Below are 25,000 nucleotides of genomic sequence, written 5' to 3' on the forward strand. Positions count from 1 at the left end.
GAGTAGAACAGAGGAGGAAAACCTCCACTAACCCAGAGCCTGATCTTCACAGAGGACTAATCCTGCGCTCATCTCGGGATCACCGTAATTATCATTTCCTGCTAGTAAAACACGCTCAGGACTTTGCTGGATTTGTAATTACAAGCTAGAAATGCTTCACGTTCCCATAAAACCGCCACAGCGGAGGAAACTATTACCAGCGCAGATCTACATTTAGTGTAGTTCACTCGTCCAGTAATTAAAACACAATTAAACCAAAGACTAATATTCCCCAACAGAACTAGTCCTGCCGTCATGACAGACTTACTTTCCTCAAAGGAAATCATAACGAAAATTAAAGCAACGCACTACTTTCCTTACAAGAAAAAGTAACGAAAAGTAATGCAACACATTACTTTCTTTGAATGAAAGAGTAACGAAAAGTAACATAAAGCATCACTTTCCTTAAATAAAGAAGTAACGAAAAGTAATGTAATGCATCGCTTAAATGAAAAATAACAAAAATAATGAAGGCATTACATTTAAAGTAAATTTAATGTAAAGGCATTACATTCCTTAATTGAAAGAGTAACGAAAAGTAACGGAACGCATCACTTTCCTTAAATAAAAAAGTTATGAAAGCTAACATAATGCATTACTTTCCTTAAACGAAATAGTAGTGAAAATTTACTTACCGCATTACTTTCTTTAAATAAAAAAGTATCGAAAAGTAACGTAACGCATAACTTTTCTTGAATGAAAAAGTATTGAAAAGTAACAAAACGCATCACTTTTCTTAGATGAAAATTAACGAAAAGTAACGTCACGCATTACTTTCCTTAAATGAAAAAGTAATGAAAACTAATGTTACGCATGACTTTCCTTAAAAAAAATTATGAAAAGTAAGGCAACGCATTACTTTCCTTAAATGAAAAAGTAATGAAAATTAATGTAAGGCATCACTTTCCTTAAAAGAAATAGTAATGAAAAAGTAACGTAATGCATTACTTTTCTTAAATGAAAAAGTTATGAAAATTTACGCAACGCATTACTTACCTTAAATAAAAAAAGCTATGAAAGTAACGTAAGGCATTACTTTCCTTAAATGTAAAAGTAATGAAAAGTAACGCAACGCATTCATTTGCTTAAATAGAAATTTAACAAAAAATAAACGCAATGCATCACTTTTCTTAAATGAAAAGTAACGAAAAGTAACATAACACTGCCTTTTTATTACCTTTTTTAAATGCTAAAAACGTTACATAGTTAAAAAGGAACTAACACTTCTAGCTATGTTTAAAGAACTAACGCAACACTTTGTAACATACAGTACCACTTTAAATAGTAACCCTGCACTCACCAGTCCAGTGCAGAGGCTGAAGACGGCGTGATGTTCCCTGCGTGCGTTTACGTGTCCTCTAAAGAAGCAATGGTGCAGATCTGCATCATCTCCACGATTCTCCTGCTCTCCCAGATGCACAACACTGTAGGACGGAGCCATAAACCCGGAGTCTGCCGTGAGGTTGAGGTAAAAGGCCTGACCGAAGGCCTCAATGCGGTAATGAGCCCTAGAGGCAGAGGGATCTGTGTCTGCACTGCGCCTCCTCCGCCGGTAATGCAGCCGCTGTGGAAACGAGTCTCCGAAATCATTCAAGCGCACCGGAGTGATGATCTCATATGCCGACAGCTGCCGGATGAAGCTCTCTGAAAAACAAACACAATACAAAAGATACACATTACTTGAAAAAGGAAAAAAGTAATGCAAAAGTAGCACAACATATTATTTTCTTAATGAAAAAGTGACGCAACATTGTAACACAACACCTTTTAAAAGCAATGCAAAAGTAACACGTTAATTGAAAAATTAAAAAGTAGCGCAACATAATTTCTTAAGTGAAAAAGTAACGCAACATTGTAACAACACTTTTAAAAACGATGCAAAAGTAACACAATACTTCAAAAAGGAAAAGTAACGCAACATATTTCCTTAAGTAAAAACGTAATGCAATATTGTAACAACACTTTTAAAAACAATTTAAAGTAACGCAAAATAACGCAACATATTATTTCCATAAGTGAAAACGTAAAACAACATTGTAACAACACTTTTAGAAAACAATGCAAAAGTAACGCAAAATAACCCAACATTATTTCCATAAGTGAAAACGTAACGCAACATTGTAACAACACTTTAAAAAAAAACAATGCAAAAGTAACGCAAAATAATGCAACATATTATTTCCATAAGTGAAAACATAATGCAACATTGTAACAACACTTTTAAAAGCAAAAAGCAAAAGTAACAATACTTCGAAATGAACAAGTAACGCAACATATTTCCTTAAGTAAAAACACAACGGAACATTGTAACAACACTTTTAAAAGCAATGGGAAAGTATCCTACAAAAATGCAACATATTATTTCCATAAGAGAAAAAGTAGCGCAACATTATTTTCTTCAGTGAAAACGTAATGCAACATTGTAACAACACTTTTAAAAGCAATGCAAAAGTAACACATGTAAAAAATTAAAAAGTAACACAAAAGTAGCGCAACATTATTTTCTTAATTAAAAAAGTAACGCAAAAGTAATGTATGTACGCAAAAAATAACAATTCCACTTCTGTATCATTTTTTTTAAACCTTTACGAGTTTCTGAAGTTTCTTTTTTATTTTAAATAACCAGTAACCATTGACCTGCATAGTTGAAAAAACTATTACTAATGAAGTCAATGGTTACTGGTTTTTAGCTTTCCTTGAGAGAGAATAAATAGTGAGCAAATGTTCATTTTAGGGTGAACTGACCCTTTAAGTTAAAACCATAGAAGACATGTTCAGCACTTCAAAGCAAAGTAAAGGGATAGTTCACTCTAAAATGTCCATTCCGCCATTATTTACCGTCCCTTGTTCCTGTTTGAGTTGCTTTATTCTTAAGATATCTTGAAGAAAGCTGAAAAACGGTAACCATTGACCTCCATAGCAAATAGTGAGTAAATGTTTATTTTTGGTTTAGCTGTTTCTTTAAGTTAAAACATAGTCAACACTTTCAGCAAAGATCATTTAAGAGATCAAAAATCACTCAAAATGCTAATTCTGTCATTATATTTACCCTCCCTTTCACTTGTTCAAAACTTGTTTGCGCTATTAACAAACAGTTAACTAACACCTCGAGCTCAATATTAACTGCAAATGATCGGCTTATTACAGTTAGCATGGTAGAAGTTGGGTTTAGGTTTGAGAAGGGTTAGGGTTGTAGAATATGATCACACTTTAAAACTTTTAAAAGGAAAGTTAACATCTTAATAAAATGCAGGAAATAAGCCGACAGTAAAGTTTAAACACAAACCAAGAGATTTTGAAGAAAGCTGAAAACCTGTAACCATTGACTTCCATAGCAGGAAAAACAAATAATGAGGAGAACGATAGTTAGCGGTTGTAGGTATTCTTCAGAACATCTTGTTTAGTGTTCAACAGAGGAAAGAAACTAATAAAGGTTTAAAGCAGGTAAAGGGAGAGTACATGCTGACAGAGCTGTTCATTTTAGCGTGAACTATCCCTCTAACCTGGATTCACCCTCTGCTATATATAGAGCGTGATTCACCAGGTCTGCTGCGCTGTAATGAAGTCAAGTTCACACAGGTGTGCGCAGAATCACACCGACCGCATTTCTGCATCTGCATCTGATGTGTTCTGAAGCATTTATATAGTACAGTTCTGTATATAGTATAGTGTTTACTACAGTGTCAATGAATGCTCCAGCTTACTGTACTAAACTGATAATAGATACTGTAGAATCACCACAACAGATCAATTACTATAGTTGTTGTGTTACCATAGCAACTGTAGAATCACCACAACAGATCAATTACTATAGTTGTTGTGTTACCATAGCAACTGTAGAATTACCACAACAGATCAATGACTATAGTTGTTGCGTTACCATAGCAACTGTAGAATCACCACAACAGATCAATGACTATAGTTGTTGTGTTACCAAAGCAACTGTAGAATCACCACAACAGATCAATTTCTATAGTTATTGTGTTACCATAGCAACTGTAGAATCACCACAACAGATCACTTACTATAGTTTTTACCATAGCAACTGTAGAATCACCACAACAGATCAATTACTATAGTTTTTACCATAGCAACTGTAGAATCACCACAACAGATCAATTACTATAGTTTTTACCATAGCAACTGTAGAATCACCACAACAGATCAATTACTGCAGATGTTGTTACCATAGCAACTGTAGAATCACCACAACAGATCAATTACTATAGTTTTTACCATAGCAACTGTAGAATCACCACAACAGATCAATTACTATAGTTTTTACCATAGCAACTGTAGAATCACCACAACAGATCAATTACTGCAGATGTTGTTACCATAGCAACTGTAGAATCACCACAACAGATCAATTACTATAGTTGTTGTTGTTACCATAGCTACTGTAGAATCACCAGTGCAGGTATATTACTATAGTTGTTGTGTTACCATAGCAACTGTAGAATCTCCACAACAGATCAATTACTGTAGATGTTGTATTACCATATCAACAATATAATTACCGCAGCAGATCAATTACTTAAGTTGTTGTCACCATAGCAACTGTAGAATCACCACAACAGATCAATTCAAGTACTTCATATATACACGGCAATATATGCACATCACATGCATGACATGCAGGTTGATGCTTGGATTTCACATACATAAATGACATATACTATTTACATATTTTGTTCCTTTATACTGTTCAATTTTACATATATGCATGTGTATACGGCCATATATTAGATTAAACTACAGTATTCTTCAAAAACACTATATAATGTCAACAATAAATAACTAGTGTTTTTTCATCCTTCATACCTCATGCAAAATGCAAAAGCGTTTGTTTCAATGACTCGAAACGCAAAGCGCAGTGCATTTACAGAGATGTCATTCAATCCAGCATCAGACATGCACTTCTTCATCATTCTGAAGTTAGGCTATGGAGTTTCACAGCATGCTTTTTCTCTATAAGTCACTCAAACTCATCAAAGCGCCACTGATCGGCTCGCTTGAGTTTTTACGCGTGTTTTACCTTGCTTGTGGTGGAGTTTGTAGGTGTGTGCGCTGCGTAAAAGCGCGGAGACGTGCCACACGAGTCCCAGCAGCCGGAGCGCAGGAGCCCGCATGATTCCCCGGCGCGCGCCTGTGTGTGTGTGTGTGTGCGTATGTTCGCCGCCGCCGCTTCTGCTCGGTGCTCGGTCTGGATGCTCCCCCGGGGCTGAAGCGTGTGTGCCGGCTAAACTTCTCAGCTGCAGCGGCTCCGATCCGCCGACATGCCGCTAAAACTCCCGCAGCCGCTCCGAGAATCGCGGCTCTCTGAGATCAGGGATTTTTTTTCCGGCTCTCCATAAGACACCCCCCTAAACACACACACACACACACACACACAAACACACACACACACACACACACACACACACACTGAGGCTCTTGTCACGCCCCCCAGACTCTACACTCGACCACTGAATCACATCAAATCACATCAGAGCTCGTTTCACTGCAGCTCTGACGAACTGAGCTCCACAGAACCTGCAGAAATTTTCCTTTTCAGAAAGCTGTATTTTTTGCAAATAAACTTTTTATGCATTCGGTTCCCAAACTGAAGAGTGATCAGATCAGGGTAAACACATGCACCTTCACCAGCACTGTTTGCTGCATGCATTTCTGCTTTAATGTCAATAAAACTTGTTTTTAAATATATTTACAACATTAACATGTACTTTTAGAATTTATTTTATTACTGTTTTTATATTTTTACATTTTTACAAAAATATATTGTAGTTTTATTATTATGTTTACTATTTTTACTATTTATAGAGCAAAACTATTTTCTTTTTTTTTAAATAATTTTTACACTTTTAATTAATTTATGATTTACATAAAGCACAAATTGCAAGAAATATTGCCAGCAGACACAGGATGTCAACATTGTTGTAGCCCAGTGTTGTGGGGACGTTGCATTTTGTTTGGAAATAAAAGTCAGGTTGACGTCAGAACATAACGCCAGGCCAACGTAAAACGGCCAACCTAAAATCAACCAAACATCAACGTCTGATGATGTTGTGTGAACGTTACCACTATGACGTCTATCAGACGTTAGATTTTGGTTGCCTTACCTGATGAATAAATATCAGTATCTGACGTCAATATGACGCTGGTTTAAGATGTTGACTCGACGTTGGATTTTGGTCAGTTTCTAAAAACCTAAAATCAACCAAATATCAACTTCATTTCACGTCGATATTCAATGTCAAAATAACGTTGTCTTTAGACGCTGGCTAGACCATTGAATTTTGGTCACCTGACTTCATGGCATATGACGCTGGTTAAAGATGTTGGCTCCACATTGGATTTTGGTCAGTTTCTAACACAACCTAAAATCAACCAAATATCTACGTCTAATGATGTTACAGCTTGACATTGTGTGAACGTTACCACTATGGCGTCTATTAGATGTTGGCTTTTGGTTGCCATACCTGATGAATAAATATCAGTATCTGACATCAATATGACGCGGGTTTAATATGTTAACTCGACATTGGATTTTGGCCTGTTTCTAACAATCTAAAATCAACCAAATATCAACGTCATTTCACGTCGCTATTCAATGTCAAAATAACGTTGTCTTTAGACGCTGGCTAGACCATTGAATTTTGGTCACCTGACATCACAACCTAAATCTAACCTAATATTAACGTCTTATGATGTTGTGTGCCCGATGGGTTTACAAATACTTTTATTTATTTTTTAATATATATTTTTTCTATTTACATATAGCATATATATATATATATATATATATATATATATATATATATATATATATATATATATATATATATATATGTATGTATGTATGTATGTATATATATATATATATATATATATATATATATATATATATATATATTTACATAATGCAAAAATATTTGCATGTACTTTTTTAAACCATTAATTAAAAATATGTTCATATAAGCTATATTAAATATTATTACTGATAATGATATATGATATATCAAATGTTCTTTACTTTAGTATGGTTCAAAAACACTACATAGTGTCTACTGTAAATTCAGCCAAGTAGAGCTTTCATAACAGAAAGCTTTTCAGGCATTTATTTCCCAAACTGAAGTGCCATTCAAATAAGTCTAAAAACATGCACTTTTATGCAGTTTAACTCATGTTATTGTGCTGCAGTGCACATATTCATTGTGCTACATTGCACTGATTCATTTATTTGAACTGGACATAACCACTGCACATGGACATTTGTAATTATGTACACACCCACTGTTCATATATATTTGTAATTGTCTGCACACTTCTGATTATTAATAGCAACCTGAATATATACTCATTTACTGTAAATCTCTGTTCATAGCTAATACAACCTGTATATAATGTTGATAGTACATCTATCTGTGAATATCACCATAGTTTCTCTATAACTGCACTGATACCTGTATCCTGCACTTGCTGCTGTTGCACTGCTGCTCAGACCTAAAGTGCATTTTGTTGCATTGTGTAATGACAAAGTTGAATCTAAAAATCTAAATGCATTGCATGTGTTTACTGTATGCATTTCTGCTTTAATGTCACTGAAACTTATTTATAATAATTTAACAAAACAGCTATTTACAGTACAAACACTTTAAAAAAATGCTTAATTTAATGACAATTCAGTTTGGGAAATAAATGAATGCAATTTTCAGACAAAACAAAACTTACTTAAAAGTTTAGAATTTAAAGTAGGCACTATAATGAAAGAATGATGCACTGAATAACAGATAGAAAAATTAATATGCACCATAATTATGCATGCTATTAAAACTAACAAATCAAAATAAGTGCACGCAAAACTAAAACTGCACATGATCCAATTAAAATCAGTCCAACATAATTAATGCACACTATTAAAACAAATAACAATGCAAATAATCACAGCAAACAGTGAGGGAATGTTTGTTTATTAAGATGAAACCTTTAATGCATCATTAAGGAAGTCACCCTGTTATTATAATTCAACTTAGCGCACTAAAACAGTTACAACAGCATAAAAACACTCATTTTCTCTGGTTCCTGAGAGCACAATAACCTAACAGATGCAATAAAACATCGTAAAGACTCCACAAGCTTCATTCTTCAGAGCTGTAAATGCATTTTATGAGGAAAGAGATATGAGATATGATACACATCCCTCTGGGAAGTTTATGACCGCTGTCCTCAGGGAAGCCAGCACTACATTTCTTTATTCTACGCATCCTAACAACTAAATAAACATGTGTTTGTACTGGCGACGGTTCTCATAAATGTGTCTTCAGATAATCCTCCTCATTCTGAGAGAGGTGCAGTCTCTGTTCGCAGGTGTTTGAGAGCCTCAGGACACTTATTAGTGCGCATTAAAGCTTTATTTGCTCTCCTACTGGTTTTAAAATCATCATCTCACCCTGTAAAAGAGCCTAACGAAACATGTGAAGATGCTCATTAGACAGAGATATAATTAGGATCTCAGATAAACCAGATGTTCAGCTAAATGAGGAGATCATCACCATCATTCTGACCTGAGGGAATATTGATATTGTTTTATCGTAAAGTAAAAATTGTCATTAAATCGAGCTAATGTTACACACACTCTCATGAAGCACCGCAAACGACTTAATCGACTCTATATGCACTCTAAGTCATTTAAATAAAATAATTCAGTATCTGAGCTTTTACGCATGCACATCAATGCACTCACTACTCTTTTACTCCTACTTATTTACACCATATACTTTTACTCGCACAACATTTTTAGGCAAGTAATGCTACTTTAACTTTTCAGTACTCTTTCCACCGCTGATCACAGCATGCAGACTGAAAAGTGTAGCCGTCTCAGTTGTGCGCATAGGGGAGACCGGGTATAGTTGAAACACAGGGAGAGTTGCAACACTACCAATTCCACCAATCAGGGATGAGATAGGGGTCATGTAACATTTTCAGTCTCCTCAGGTTAACTTAACAATCACACATGAAGATTTTCCCGTCAGTCTTGCAATCTCTTCTGAAGCTCCAACAGAAAATCGAATTCTGAGGTAAGAAAGTGAAAAAAAACAAGATGATATTTTGTTTAGTACCTCCGCCGTTGTAGATGATGTTGTATGAGTTATATCAGGTCAAACTGTAGTTTCTCTAGTAAATAATGGTGTCTCAACCTCCTGCTAATTTCAAAGCACCATGCTAATACAGCTAGCTAAACAATGGGTGACAGTGGCGGGGTAGGTTGAAACACGTGTTTTGAATGCACTTACACACACATTAATATCAATGTGCACATACAGACATGCACAAACAAATGCAATTGTGCATGCACAAACACACACAACATGCACATACACTTCCAGTGTTCACATATATTGTATTGTTGCAGCTATTTATTTTCAGTAAAACTGTTGTTGGGACATATCACTTGTAGTGCCCTTAGTTTTTGTGCATTTTGTTTACCTGTTACAACCTACCCCAGCAGTGGTCAGTAACAAATGACCACTTTGTATTTGTCATCATCTCACAAAGTCTGTGACATAGTTTAAGAAATTTAAATTGTGGATTTTTGTAGTAGACAAATGTGGGTACTTTGCCTAAAAGTTTCAGTCATGTAGCTAAAAAATAAGGTAGTTTTAGGTGCTAAAGAAAAATTGTGTTACAGTCATCTCCGGTCTCCCCTACATTTATTTATGTGCATTTTCAAAAAATATGGCTTTTTAATAAGCACATTTTATGCAATATTCCAGCCTGATCTCACAAGAAAATGTACCTTTTTTAGGTTTTGTCAGCTTAGTGTATTCACTCATACAAAAATTGAGTCAAATTTAATAAAAAATTCATGCAATTTTTAAAAGGAGGTGTGGTCCCAAACCTCAAACCCCGCCCCTAAACCCAACCCCCATCAGTGCATGAGCAAATCATAATAAATAATACAAATGAGGTCAAATGAGTCAGACACTAAATTAAAAAGTTACAAAGTGCCGTGTGTTAAACATTTCAAAATAGGAGCACAACTGCTGTCTCCATTCACCATCTGAAGTCTTTTCTCCATAATATAAACTCGCTTCGGGTGACTTGGTGGCTCAGTGGTTAGCACTGTGGCCTCACAGCTAGAAGGCTGCTGGTTCGAGTCCTGGCTGGCTCAGTTGGTGTCTCTGTGTGGAGTTTGCATGTTCTCCCCGTGTTGGTGTGGGTTTCCTCCGGGTGCTCCGGTTTCCCCCACAGTCCAAACACATGCGCTATAGGAGAACTGATCAACTACACTGGCACTAGTGTATGAGTGTGTGTGTAAATGAGTGTGTATGGGTGTTTCCCATTACTGGGATGCAGCTGGAAAGGCATCTGCTGTATAAAATATATGCTGGAATAGTTGTCGGTTCATTCCGCTGTGGTGACCCCTGATGAATAAAGGGACTCAGCTGAAGGAGAATGAATGAATGAGAAAGCTCACCGCTTGCTGGACGTTGGAAGCTTCCGACCATGTTGCTCGACCCTTGACCTCTGCGTGACCCCCAGCAGGACTCTGGGAAACTGTTTATATTCTGCAACTCATCCTGAAATATTAATATTAGTGAGAGAACATCAACGCATGAAGCAAAGGGAAAGTGTTTGAGTGTGTCTTCTGCCGACAAGGAATGTGAAAAACTGCATTTAGGAGGCAGCAGATCATCTTACACGTGCACTTACTGTCCAAACACACTGTATATCAGGAACATGTTGAAGGCTGATGGAATCGGGATTTATTGCGCAAATTTGCAAAGGCAGTTTTGTTTCACAGCGTGCCAGAAGAGCACAATCCTGCCAAATGTGTTGTGCACGGCGCAGTACAAGAGCACGCCATTCCTCAGTTCTTCTGTGCTGTTTTCAGGACAAATGTCAAATCTAGATATTTAATGGGCGACTGCAGAAATTAAAGCGGGTTTTCTGAAAAATGCTTCAAAATTCATTGAGTTTATGACTAAAACAAGAGCATATTTCTGTCAGCGGAGTCTGAAAATGATTTTTCTTTGATTGAAGTTCTGACTATTTTCTGATATTTTTATTTTTGAATTAATTAAGCATTTACTTTATTTTGATATCTTCTTTCATTATAGCGTAGTGTTCTGCTGACTTTCAGTTACTATTTAATACAAATTCTGAAGGAGTTTTTATTTAGATATTTTTACTATTTATTATTTTTAATATTTAGATTTTATTATTTTATATTTGAAATTGTTATTTTCTTGAAATTATTTATTTTTTAGTTCGTACACAAGTAAAAACATGAAATAGATATATATAAATAATTTTGTAAAGGGCAACACGGTGGCTTAGTGGTTAGCACTGACACCTCACAGTAAGAAGGTCGCTGGTTTGAGTCTCGGCTGGGTCAGTTGGTGTTTCTGTGTGGAGTTTGCATGTTCTCCCGGTGTTGGTGTGGGTTTCCTCCGGGTGCTCCGGTTTCCCCCACAGTCCAAACACATGCGCTATAGGGGAACTGATCAACTACACTGGCCGTAGTGTATGAGTGTGAATTTGTGTATGGGTGTTTCCCAGTACTGGGTTGCAGCTGGAAAGGCATCCGCTGTGTAAAACATATGCTGGAATTGTTGGCGGTTCATTCCACTGTGGGGATCCCTGATTAATAAAGAGACTAAGCTGAAAAGAAAATAAATGAATGAATGAATGAATGAGCTTAGTGTTCTCCTGACATTAAGGTACAGTTTTTAATATTTTTTTTAAATATTTTTATTATTTTATATACTTTAACTGTTTATTTTTTAGTTTGTACACAAGTAAAAAATATATATAATATTATTCAATTACATAACTTTCCCTTATATATTCTTATTACACTGTAACTTAAAATTTGAACAAGTATTATTAAAATCATTATTTTATTTAAAAATTGATTTTAATTAATTATTTACTCACTTTAACTGGTTGACGATTTTTCACGTCTTACTGTTCTGCTAAAATTAAGGTATTAGTTTCAATACATTTATTGAAATTTATGCATACATGTGATTTAAATACATTTATTTAGTTTATATATACATATATAATTTATATATTTATTTATTTTTTCTTAAATTTATTCTTAGTTCGTACACAAGACATGAAATATATATAATCTTGTATAATAACACAACTTTCCCTTTTGCACTTCCATTACACACAGTACAATCATTATTTTATTGTAAAATCATTGTCGTCGCCAAGCAGCGCCGCTTTTCAGTATTATAAACACAGGTTTCTATCACGACTCAGGACACTGTTCATAATTCTGCTGGGTCACAGAGCGCATCTGAATAGTCTCATTGTAAATAACATGCGAATGTGCGCGTCTGGTGTGCGAAACATCCATATGTCATGTGCACACAGTGTCAAGTATGCGACAAACTTTACTCCTGAAATGGCTTGTTTAATCTGCAGCAACTATTTATATTTACATTTCATTCATTCATTCCTTTTCTTTTCAGCTTAGTCCCTTTATTTAACAGGGGTCACCACAGCGGAATGAACCGCCAACTATTCCAGCATATGTTTTACACAGCGGATGCCCTTCCAGCTGCAACCCAGTACTGGGAAACACCCACACACACACAACATACACACACACACACACACACATACACACTCATACACTACGGCCAATTTAGTTGCTCAATTCTCCTACAGTGCATGTGTTTGGACTGTGAAGGAAACCCACGCCAACATGGGGAGAACATGCAACTGACCCAGCTGGGACTCGAACCAGCAATCTTCGTGCCGCCCTACTTTTGAAACTATTCATTTATTTTTTAGTTTGTACACAAGTTAAAACATGAAATATATACACACTTTTCCCTTTTGTGCTCACTACTTTGTAACTTATTTTGCTTTAATTAAATAAGATTTACTCACTTTAACTGGATAACTTTTTTCAGTATATCTTAGTTTTCTTAGTTCATAAAGAGTCGCAATTTCTAATATATTTATTTATTATTTTTTTAATGTAATTCCCTTATGTATTACCATTTTTCACACAATACAATAACTTAAAATGTTAAAGTCAATCATTGTCTTACTCTTGTTTAATCTTCAGCAACTATTCATATATATATATATATATATATATATATATATATATATATATATATATATATATATATATATATATAAATATATATATTTTAGTTTAACCATAACAACCCAAAGCACTAAAATGACTTTCCACACGCTCTAGAAAGTCCCTCAGAATCCCTTGAGAAAGCACACAGATGTATTTAGCCTGTAATGTGATCTTTAGGTGTTGTTTTCTTCAGTCGCCTGCGCTGGTTTCTGACCCTGAGCTGAATGCAGACAGTAAACATGCGCTGTTAACATTACCCACACACCTTTCTGCTCCTGACGGCTTCATATTTAAGCTGCGGTTAATTATTGACCCAGTTAAAACCTTCAGACACTGATTGTGAAATGATCTACATGATCTATATGTGCTAAATATCAAACGGTTACTAAAAAAAAGACTGATTAAATATTGAATAAATACTACAGAAATTAGCCAGTAAATGTGTTAGCTGTTTTTCTTTATAACATTTACTCTGGGTCAGTGTTTTAATGAGGAAATGGACAAAGGGTGAATTGAATATGTTAAATATAAGATGAAATGACATAATAAAATGGTTAATTTACCATGATGTGGTAAAGAAGTGGGTCAAATATTCAGCTTGCGGTAAAATTCATGTGTATAATATTTTTGTTGATTATGAAGAGATGTATATTGTTTGAAGTATGGCATGACACTTGGATGCTCTTGGCACCCTTTGGGTCCATTAGTACCAGTTGAGCATGGTGTCAATGTCACAGCCTACCTGAGTATTGCTGCTGACCATGTCCATCCCTTTATGAGCACAGTGTCTCCATCTTCTGATGGCTACTTCCAGCAGGATAACGCAGCATGTCATAAAGCTCAATCATCTCAGACTGCTGAACATGACGATGAGTTCACTGTACTCAAATGGCCTGCACAGTCACCAGAGCTCAATCCAATAGAGCAGCTTTGGGATGTGGTGGAACGGGAGATTGGCATCATGGATGTGCAGCCGACAAATCTGCAGCAACTGTGTGATGCTATCATGACAATATGGAGCAAAATCTCTGAGGAATATTTCCAGCAGCTTGCTGAATCTCTGCCATCAGGGATTAAAGCAGTTCTGAAGGCAAACGCGTGTCTGACCTGCTACTAGTAAGGTGTACCTAATAAAGTGGCCGGGGAGTATTCACAAACTGCTGACACACAACCCCCTATAAATATTAACTTCTGCATAACAGCTCCCCTTTAAAGCTTCATCCTCAAAGCGGACACCTTTTCCCACTCGTCTGGAGTTTAAGGCGTCAGTAAACATGAGCTGAAAGAGACGAAGAGAGCACAGTAAGTGTTTAGGATGAATTGGCTCTGCAGGCACTTCATTTAAAGTGAAAAATGCCGAACATCAGGGTCAAGTGAAGGATTTGGCCAGAACGAGCTGAGCCAGCAGGAAAATCAATCACTTTAGCCACTTTCCGAAGCCTGAAATGTGATTACCTCAGTCTGTGCTGTTCATCCAGCTAATGAAATGAGCTCCTGACCTGACTGTTTGCATGAAGACCCTCTAAAAGTCATTGAGGGAAAGAGGAGAGTTCTCAAAAAGGAGACCGAGACACTCAGAGGTCATGGGTTCAGCTAACAAGGAAATCAAGATGCCTTTATCGGACGTGATTATTATCAATGTTGTTTAATGCTTGAGTCTAAAAGTATGAGTGTGCATACTGAAACATCTGCCTGTTATGAGCTATCTTTATTTTAACAGACAGTGAAAGACCTTTAAACGACATCCTGACCTCCAGACAGGTGTTCTCCTGCAATCTGCGCCTCTCTCCGGATTAAATCCCACTTCATCCATCGCATCCCAAATCCTCCAAAATGTAAACCCAAAGTTCCAGCGCTGCAGGAATGTCAGGTCTCTTCCTCAGCTTCCAGAGGTGAGCTCTCAGGATTAGCCCTGAAGACAGATTTGCGACGCTGTCAAAACAACCATCCGGAGATCTAAACTTCCCACCCCTGTGCTCTTACCCGACATGAGGGTTTAGAGATTCCTGAAGGAGGATTCGATGACAGTCTTCAATCCTGATGGAGGAAACACACAAAAACAAAAAGTGTGGAGAGGTATCAGTCAATAGCTCGGGCTGATTGTCGATCTGTTGAGTTATTTTTACTTGCATACAGCTGAGGTATGAGTTATCAGCCCCCAATTTCTAATAACTGATGTATTTTCTCTTTGTCATGATGACAGTGAATAATATTATACTAGATATTCTTCAAGACACTAGTGTTCAGCTTAAAGTGGCATGTAAAGGCTTCACTAGGGTAATTAGGGTAAAGTTAGGGTAATTAGGCAAGTCATTGTATAACAGTGGTTTGTTCTGGAGACAATCCAAATGTTTGCTGGTGGTAACAGGTAACAACTAGTTAAAAAGAGCCATCAGTGTAAAAACGATCACGTGTCAGAACTGTCAGGGATGAATATTAAACTTTCTGTGAACTTCTTACAAGCTTTGAAGGCTTCACATAAAACTAGAGGAACTGTCTCACCTCATTACAGCTCTCCTAAAGGGCCTGAAACTTTGGATTATATTGAAGTACAGTTCCACTTTTGCATTGTGAACTCAAGCAGTCATGCAAACACCAAGGCTTGTTTCAGTATTAATAATTGTTGATTGATATATTGTCACAGAAACCATTGCATTGAGCGATATAAGTCGGGTTTACATGGACATGTGAAGCAAATATTTTAAAAGAATGCAGGAATAAATAATATTTATAAATAAATAAATTCCAAATGTGAATTAGGTGCATTTTTATTCATGGTTAGCGGCTGACTGGGGTTTTGGTAACCTAGCGAGCAATTGTTAAGAAGTCACATGGGCGTAACGTTTATTCAGTAAATACATTTACATCTCCTATTATTCACATTAACGCTTTTTAGCACAAGTCTAATACAATCCTTATAGTATAAATATTAAAAATTATAATATTCAAATATTAAAAATTTAAAATATTGTAAAAAATAAAATGTTTAAAAATTATAATAAAATTAAGGGAATTAAGGGATTTTTATTAGGAAATTTGCTGATGAAATCCCTGCTAATAACTAATGTTGATTGTAGCCTTGTTTCCATCGTAATGAGAAACGAATCTTTTCAAAGATCACAAAAAAACAAACAACAAAAAAACTGATCTGAATAAGGTTCGTTTATGTTAGAGCAGCTAACTGAGGTATTGGTAACCTAGCAACCAAAAGCCAAGCATGAAGGGGTCACATGGGTGTAATGTTCACCACGTCACGTGTGTTTCCATCTCTCAATATTCAAATGAACCCTTTTTCACACACATCCAAGCAAACGCAAAACATTTTGCCGAATTTTTATTCATAATTTGGAGAAAGGTCTATTATTTGTTGCTCATGCGATGCTGCCGTTAACATGTGACTAACGTTAATAGTAGTTGGGTTTCAATCGTAATGCAAATCGAAGCTTTTCAAAGAAAAGAAAAAAAAGAAGACAATAAAATCTGAATGAGCTGCGTTTCTGTTATTGTGAGAGTGGATGGCTGAGGTATTGGTAACCTAGCAACCAACAGTAAACAAGCCAAGCATGATGGAGTGACATTGTGTAAACACGGGCAAGACAAGAGCCCCTTTCACACAGTGATACTGGTAAATATCCAGAAAATTTCCGGAACGACTTTACCGGTAAACTCAAAAATCGCTGTTTACACAGTTGAGGACATTATGGGAGTTTTCCAGAAAAAAGCATTCACACATCTATTCCAAAATAGCGGTAGATTCTGACATCATTAACCAGAAATGAGCTCTAAACAGCTGCGCTTGTATTTGTAAACATTTGACTACATCACAAACCCTGTGGATGATCAGTATTGTGAACAACTTCGCTGAAAACATATAGAGAAACACTTTCGCATGTCGACATGTACATGATATGAGTGTGTGCTGTAGTAGCCAGAAGGAATTAACCGGTATTTTCAAAAAGGGCCTGTTCACACATAGAGAAAGATCTGTAAGTGTGAAAGGCGCTAATGAAAGGAAAACGTGTCTGAAGCCGTTTTTAGAGTCCATGTAGCCAGTTCATCATGATCCTTCAGCTGTGTCTGTGTAATCAATCTGAAACAGGAACTGGTGTGTGTGAGGTGCATGCTGGAAGTTGTAGTTCGTATATGTGGCATGTAGTGTTAGTAGCTAGATCGCTAGTGATTAGCACATCGTAACGGTAGTTCGGTTTCCCTTGTAATGTGAATTATGTGTGTTTTTATCATTGTAAGAGTGGCTGACTGAGTTTTTTTGGTAACCCAGCAACCAACAGTAAACAAGGCAAGCATAATGAAGTCATGTGAGTGCAATGTTCACTGATTGGCTAATGAGTTTATTTGGCAAATGCTTGCCTATCTCCCATTATTTTACACAGGCGCCTTTAAATAAAATGTATTATTATTATTATTATTTGCATATTTCCTTTTTTGGCACACATCCAAGCGAGCATAAAAATTGTGTTTATTGTGTAAAAAAGTTTCATTCTTAACCTTATTTAGATTCTGTGACTTAGTGAATGTCTAAATATAAGCTTCGACAATGAGGTCTGCTTTAACGTCATTTGTGAATGAACTTCTTCCAAACCATCAGTAGTTGTCAAGAGAAAACGTACAAATTGCGCTTTTCTTCAGCTGTCGGGCATTGTTTTTGAAGAGTTCCTGCGCACGCTGACAGAGAGTAGACGTGCAATCAGCTAAAACCTTGCTGAAATTAATTTTATATATTGCGTGACCAAAAATGATTGAGCCCATGTGCATGTGTACAGCACGATTAGTCGATATATTGATTATTGCGACAGGCCTATCAGTGCCAAACATGCACAAAGTGTCTATGACATGAGTAAGCGTACACATCCCTGTTTCCACTCCACCCTCATCTTTATTTAATCCGGGTGTCATTGTTTCCATGTGCACAGACAATTTATAGCGGAGAAAACAGCCTCGTTCAATATGCAACATTTTCCGTTTTGGCAGCGTTGCCCTTTTTAACTTTAATCTTCATATTATATAAAAAACTGAAGTAGGGTGTTTGGATGTTAGCTGCTCTACAACAGACTGCTATGTTGAATTCTGGGATGGATATTGTTTTTGCATGATTGCATTATACTGGGAAGTTTGTGATAATATTGTTTTAAGTATTGCATTAACAATATATTTAAGATTTATGCAGAAAAAATGCTGTTTTTATTATCCATTATAAAAAAAAAATACATATAAATTAAATGTTCATACTAAAATAAAGAATATAGATCGTTTTCTGATCCAATTAAATCTAATCTAATGTCGAGGTGCATTTATTTGGAAACATTTGTTTAATAGTCACTTCCCTGGAAAAATAATATAATATAATATAATATAATATAATATAATATAATATAATGTAATATAATATAATATAATATAATATAATATAATATAATATAATATAATATAATATAATATAATATAGGGTGATGCAGTGGCACAGTAGGTAGTGCTGTCACCTCACAGCAAGAAGGTCGCTGGTTCGAGCCTCCGCCGCGTTAGTTGGCATTTTTCTGTGGAGTTCGCATGTTTTCCCTGGGTTTGCAAAAATGAACAAAATGAATGAATCAATAATATAATATAATAAAATATAATATAATATAATATAATATAATATAATATAATATCAGAGGTGAAATATTTTATATGTTTGTTCTAAGATTTACTCATAAGATTGGTTGCTTAACATCATAAATAACAGTAAAAAAAGTTATAGATGATTTAAAAAAAATCAACTAACAAATCAATCAATAGCTCTATATATATATATATATATATATATATATATATATATATATATATATATATATATATATATATATATATTAGGGTTGGGCATCTAAGCTATAATGCCGATCCAATACGCATCAGCTCTATATGTTAATCTTTGGGAAGCTCTAGCCAATAGCAGAACAGCACCTACTGTGTAGTTCTGTAAATTTGCATAAACCCAGCTAATTACTAATGATAACAGTAGTCGGGTTTCCATCATAATGAGAAGCCAATATTTATCACAATGCTATTACATGGCTAATTTCTCATGAAGCTAAATATTTGCATGCATGCACTGTTAATATGCTTACATATCAGCGCATGGATTAAATCACCAGTGTTAGCTCGAGAAGACTGTGACGTGAAACGCGTCTGCGCTCTCAGGTTTCAGTCTGGCCAGCAGCTGCAGGATTCACAAAACTGCCTTTCAGACAGACTCTTCATGCGGGAGCACTAGATGTCGCCCACCGCTGATCCAGAATCAGCTTATATTGATCACATAGAGAGCCTGATGAGGACAGATGAGGTTAAACTGCCTTCAGATCAGACATAGTAAAATGATGATGCATTTGCAGGAACTTGCGAGTGATGCTGAAGTCTTACATAAATGCAGAAGATGTGAGATAATCAATGCATTTGCATGACACTTCAAGAATACTTTAATGCACTGTACAACTGATTAGTTGAGTTTACTTACAATTATTAAGTTAATGAACAATGTGCTTACTAATAAAAATGTTATTAATCAGCTGAACAGTTCTAAGATACAACAGGTTTGTTTTCTTTTAAGGCAACAGTTTCAGGCAATAACTCAATTAATCAAAGTAAAAGCAATCAGTCTACAGTCTATTGTTTGAAAAAAATAATAATTAGATAATCACTTTTAAATTCAACTACTCACTTGCAGAGCAACAGGTTTACAAACATTTAAAAGTCGGCTAATCTCTAGTAAAGTCAAATAATCTCTAATAAAGTCAACTAATCTCTTTTAAAGTTAACTAGATGCTTTTGAAGTAAACAAATTGCTTTAAAAAGCAGCTATGATTATTAAAGTCAATTAATCCCTCCCAATTCAACTAATCTCTTTTAAAGTCAACTAACCTATTTTAAAGGCAACTAATCGATTTTAAAGTCAACTTACAGTACCTATTTTAAAGGCAACTAATCGATTTTAAAGTCAACTTACAGTACCTATTTTAAAGTCAACTAACCTATTTTGAAGTAAACTAACAGATTTTAAAGTCAACTAACCGATTTTAAAGTCAACTAACTGATTTTAAAGTGAACTAATCATGTTTAAAGTCAACTAACCTATTTTGAAGTCAACTAAATGATTTTGAACTCAACTAATCGATTTTAAAGTCAACTAATAACTTTTAAAGTCAACTAATCGATTTTAAAGTCAACTAATCACCTTTAAAGTCAACTAATCGATTTTAAAGTCAACTAATCACTTTTAAAGTCAACTAATCGATTTTAAAGTCAACTAATCACTTTTAAAGTCAACTAATCGATTTTAACGTCAACTAATCACTTTTACAGTCAACTAATAACTTTTAAAGTCAACTTACCAATTTCAAAGGCAACTAATCATTTTTAAAGTTAACTAATCACTTTTAAAGTCAACTAACCGATTTTAAAGTTAACTAATCACTTTTAAAGTCAACTAACCGATTTTAAAGTTAACTAATCACTTTTAAAGTCAACTAACCGATTTTAAAGTTAACTAATCACTTTTACAGTCAACTAATAACTTTTAAAGTCAACTTACCAATTTCAAAGGCAACTAATCATTTTTAAAGTTAACTAATCACTTTTAAAGTCAACTAACCGATTTTAAAGTTAATTAATCACTTTTAAAGTCAACTAATAACTTTTAAAGTCAACTTACCTATTTCAAAGGAAACTAATCATTTTTAAAGTTAACTAATCACTTTTAAAGTCAATTAACCGATTTTAAAGTCAACTAATCACTTTTAAAGTCAACTTACCTATTTCAAAGGAAACTAATCATTTTTAAAGTTAACTAATCACTTTTAAAGTCAATTAACCGATTTTAAAGTCAACTAATCGATTTTAAAGTCAACTAATCACTTTTAAAGTCAACTAATCATTTTTAAAGTCAACTGACCTATTTTAAAGTCAACTAATAACTTTTAAAGTTACTAGTTTACACACCTTTTCAAAGTAAATTTAATAATTACTTTTAAAGTTGACTAATCACTTTTAAAGTAAACTAACCAATTTTGAAGTCAACTAATAACTTTTGAAGTCAACCAATTTTAAAGTCAACTAATCACTTTTAAAGTAGCAAGTTTACGCACCTTTTTAAAGTAAATTTATTAATCACTTTTAAAGTCGACTAATCACTTTTACTGCAAAGGATTTAATCACTTTTTTTAAGTTAAGTAATAGTTTTTAAAGCAACGGGTTTACTCACTTTAAGTAAAGTCAACTAACCTGTTTTTACAGATTATTAAGGTCATGTTTGACACTTCATCAGATACTACAGTAATCCTGCATGCTCCGTTTGCTGTGCTGTGTTGTGTTTATTAACAGCTGAAACCCCTCAGCCCCTCATGTAAATAATGGAGTACAGTGACTGGTTTGGGGGGTTGGTTTATGTTTCACGAGTCTAAAAGTTGAACTGAGAAACTTAAGTACTTAAGAAATATTTTTTTACCAACATATTTAAATACTCTGTTTATTGCATGAAAACTGTGGAATAAAGAAACATCTGCAGGACCATTTCATGGTAAAGTGTTTATTAGTTGAATACTAAACATGACATTGCACTTCATAAATATTGCTGGCTTTTTGACAATAAAAGTGTCTGAAAATACATGTGTCGGGCAAATAATGGCTTAAAAACTCACCTGTTGATAAAAAAGCTAGTATTTGATCCCTGACCTGCAACTAAAAAAAGCCAATTAATTTATAGTGTTTTTATTCAACTAATTGCTGTTATAAATCAACTAATTGATTTTCAGCAATGGGCTAACTTTTTAAAAATAGTCAACTAATCACTTTTAAAGCAACAATTTTACAACTTTCTATAGTAAAATAAACCAATCACTTTTAAGTCAACTACTCAGTATTAAAGCAACAGGTTTACCTTTTTTTTAAAGTAATGTCAATAATGGCTTTATTAAACTAATGTATTTTAAAGCAACATGTTTACTAACCTTTTTTAAAGTAAACTAAAGTCAACCTACATATTTCCTTAAATCAATCATTTTTAAAACAATAATCTCACAAACTTCAAATCACCTTTCAAGCAACAAGTTTACTCCTCCTTATAGTAAAGTCTAAAGTTCCAAAACAAAGATGAGGAATGAAGTTTATGCTGGATATTTCTATTGAATTTAGAGTGATCTGATTGGCTAGTTAGTGATTAGTAATAGGGATCAGCTGTAGTCAATCCTATCACGTGCTACTCTCGAATTAGTTTAAGAAACTTCACTTAAATCGACTGGTCACTTTTAAAGACAACTAATCACTTTTAAAGTCAACCAGTTGGCTTACCATGAATCAACTGACTGCTCTTAAAGGCAACTGATCCCTTTTAAAGTAAACCAATCCCCCTAAAGGCCATTTTTAAGTCAACTTATCACTTTTAAAGTCAACCAAAAGGTTTTTCTTAAATCATCTTATTGTTTTTAAAGGCAACTTTTAAGGTCAACTAATATCTCTTAAATTCAACCAATCGGTTTCCTGTAAATCAACTGATCACTCGTAAAGTCAACTCATCACTTTTAAAGCCAACTAAACCTTTTTAAAATCAACTAATCGCTTTTTAACTCAACCAACTGATTTTTTCCTGAAATCAACTGATCGCTCCTAATGTAGGCCAGTTGCTTTCAAAGTCACTAATTACTTTTGAATTCAACCAATAGGTTTCCTTAAATCAACCGATCGCTCTTAATGCCAGCTAAACACGTTTAATATCAACTCAACATTTTTAAATTCAACCAATCGATTTCCTTATATCAACAGATCACTCAATATCAGCTAAACACTTTTAAAGTCAACTAATCACTTTTAAATTTAACCAATCGATTTCCTTAAATCAACCGATCTCTCTTAATGTCAGCTAAACATTTTTAAAGTCAACCAGTTTTCTTAAATCAACTGGTCGCTCCTGAAGTCAGCCAATCGCTTTCAAACTCAGCTTATCACTTTGAAATTCAACCAATCGTTTTTTTTTTTTTTTGTAAATCAACTGATCACTCTTAAAGGCAACCAATCTTTTTCAAAGTCAACTAAGCACTTCAAATCACCAAGTTTATTCACTTTTTAAATGCCTTTTTTACAGAAGTTTAAGCTCAGGTTTGGCACTCGCCTTCATCATACTGTGCTGTGTTGTGTTTATTAACAGCTGAAACCCCTCAGCCCCTCATGTAAATAATGGAGTACAGTGACTGGTTTAAGGGGTTGGTTCATGTGTCACGAGTCTAAAAAAAAGAGCCAACATCTATTAACACCCTGTTTATTGCATGAAAAATCTGAAGTAAAACACATCTGCAGAGCTCTTTGTGAGCAGAGAGTTTATTAGTTGTATATTAAACTTGCCATTGCACATCATAAATACTGTTGAGTCTTTGACCATAACAGTGCCGGAAATCCATAACTCTCCTGTTGATGACTACATAGGAAAAGATGCTGACTAGCATTTGATCCCTGACCTGTAACTAGCGCACACTAAGAGCACAAGCGGTTCCTCCATTAAGGCTCTTGTGTGATTGACGTGGTGTGGATTGGGAAGAGAAGGAATGTTCCTTCATTCCCCGGAGGCTGGACTCAGACAACTGCTGCTCTATTTTAAACACAGCCCTAAATAACAGGTTAGTGTGTTGGGCGGGATTCGGACCTCAGTGGCCAATCCGTGGCTAGAACTGAGGTCAGCGTCTATTAGCAGGGTCTAAGTGTTGCTAATGCGAGTGTCTGGTATGCTAGCTTTTCCTAATTAGCTGTGCTAGCTAAATACGGGCCATCTCAGACAAGCCGATATTTAGAGAGGAGGATTGCATTCTTACAGGAATAACTTCAGCTTTCGTTATTTTATCATTCTGATGCTAATAAATATAGCAGCACCATAGCAACCCTGCTAACAACATGCTAGTCTATACTAGAAACATGCTAGTAACATGCTAGGATTGCATTTTTACAGGATTTAATTTTCGTTCATTTGTCATTCTGATCCTATTAACTATAGAAACACCATAGCAACCCTGCTAACAACATGCTAATCAATACTAGAAACATGTTAACATGCTAATCTACGCTAGAAACATGCTAACAACATGCTAGGATGCTAACCTAACAACATGCTAACATGCTAACCCCTAACCCACTATAGCAACCCTGCTAACAATGTACTAATCCATACCACAAACATGCTAACATGCACACTAGAAGCATGTTGACAACGTGCTTATCAATACTAGAAACATGCTAACAACAGGCCAACCTATTCTATAAATTTGCTAACATGCTAATCCATGCTAGAAACATGTTAACAACCTGCTAATCAATACTAGAAACATTCTAACATGCTAATCCATACAGCAAACATGGCAACAACATGCTAATCTATACTAAAACATGTTAATCCATACTAGAAACATTTCAACAACATGCAAACGCATACTAAAACATGCTAACACATTCTAGAAACAGGCTAAAAACCTGCTTTTTCATACTGAAAACAACATGCTAACGACATGCTAATTTATACTTGAAATGCTAAATACATGCTAGGCCATAATAGAAACATGCAAACATGCTAATCTATACTAGAAACATGTTAACAACATGCTTATCCATAGTAGAAATGTGCAAACAACATGCTAATCTATACTTAAACAAGTTAATCCATACTAGAAACATGCTAACAACAGGCCAATCCATAAATCTATAAATTTACTAACATGCTAATCCATGCTAGAAACATGTTAACAACCTGCTCATCCATACTAGAAACATGCTAACAATGCCAATCCATACTAGAAACATGCTAACATGCAA

General features: G+C 35.0%; 1 protein-coding gene and 1 long non-coding RNA gene across 5 annotated transcripts in view; both read right to left on the reverse strand.

Moving 5' to 3' along the window:
• LOC101886654 (A disintegrin and metalloproteinase with thrombospondin motifs 20) overlaps positions 1-5,363 on the reverse strand; it is a 114,579-nt gene extending 109,216 nt beyond the window's left edge. For all 3 annotated transcript variants that reach the window (XR_012400027.1, XM_073942460.1, XM_073942458.1), the window contains exons 1-2: positions 5,078-5,363; positions 1,340-1,683 (exon numbers count right to left, since the gene is read on the reverse strand). Coding sequence is in view for 1 of the 3 variants with exons in the window: in XM_073942458.1 (XP_073798559.1) it covers positions 1,340-1,683; positions 5,078-5,171 (438 nt within the window). In the remaining 2 variants the exon portion in view is untranslated. The remainder of the gene's footprint in view (positions 1-1,339; positions 1,684-5,077) is intronic.
• Positions 5,364-7,995: 2,632 nt separating this feature from the next.
• Positions 7,996-25,000, reverse strand: part of LOC141380852 (uncharacterized) — a 38,529-nt gene continuing 21,524 nt past the window's right edge. Inside the window, exons 2-7 of one of the 2 annotated variants that reach the window (XR_012400149.1) lie at positions 15,146-15,199; positions 14,914-15,074; positions 14,618-14,684; positions 13,905-14,441; positions 10,520-10,622; positions 7,996-9,114 (exon numbers count right to left, since the gene is read on the reverse strand). This is a non-coding gene — a long non-coding RNA (uncharacterized lncRNA). The remainder of the gene's footprint in view (positions 9,115-10,519; positions 10,623-13,904; positions 14,442-14,617; positions 14,685-14,913; positions 15,075-15,145; positions 15,200-25,000) is intronic. The other variant, XR_012400150.1, reaches the window with a different exon arrangement.

This window comes from Danio rerio, chromosome 25 (genome assembly GCF_049306965.1).
Source record: "Danio rerio strain Tuebingen ecotype United States chromosome 25, GRCz12tu, whole genome shotgun sequence".
In the NCBI taxonomy this organism is placed as follows: Eukaryota; Metazoa; Chordata; class Actinopteri; order Cypriniformes; family Danionidae; genus Danio; species Danio rerio.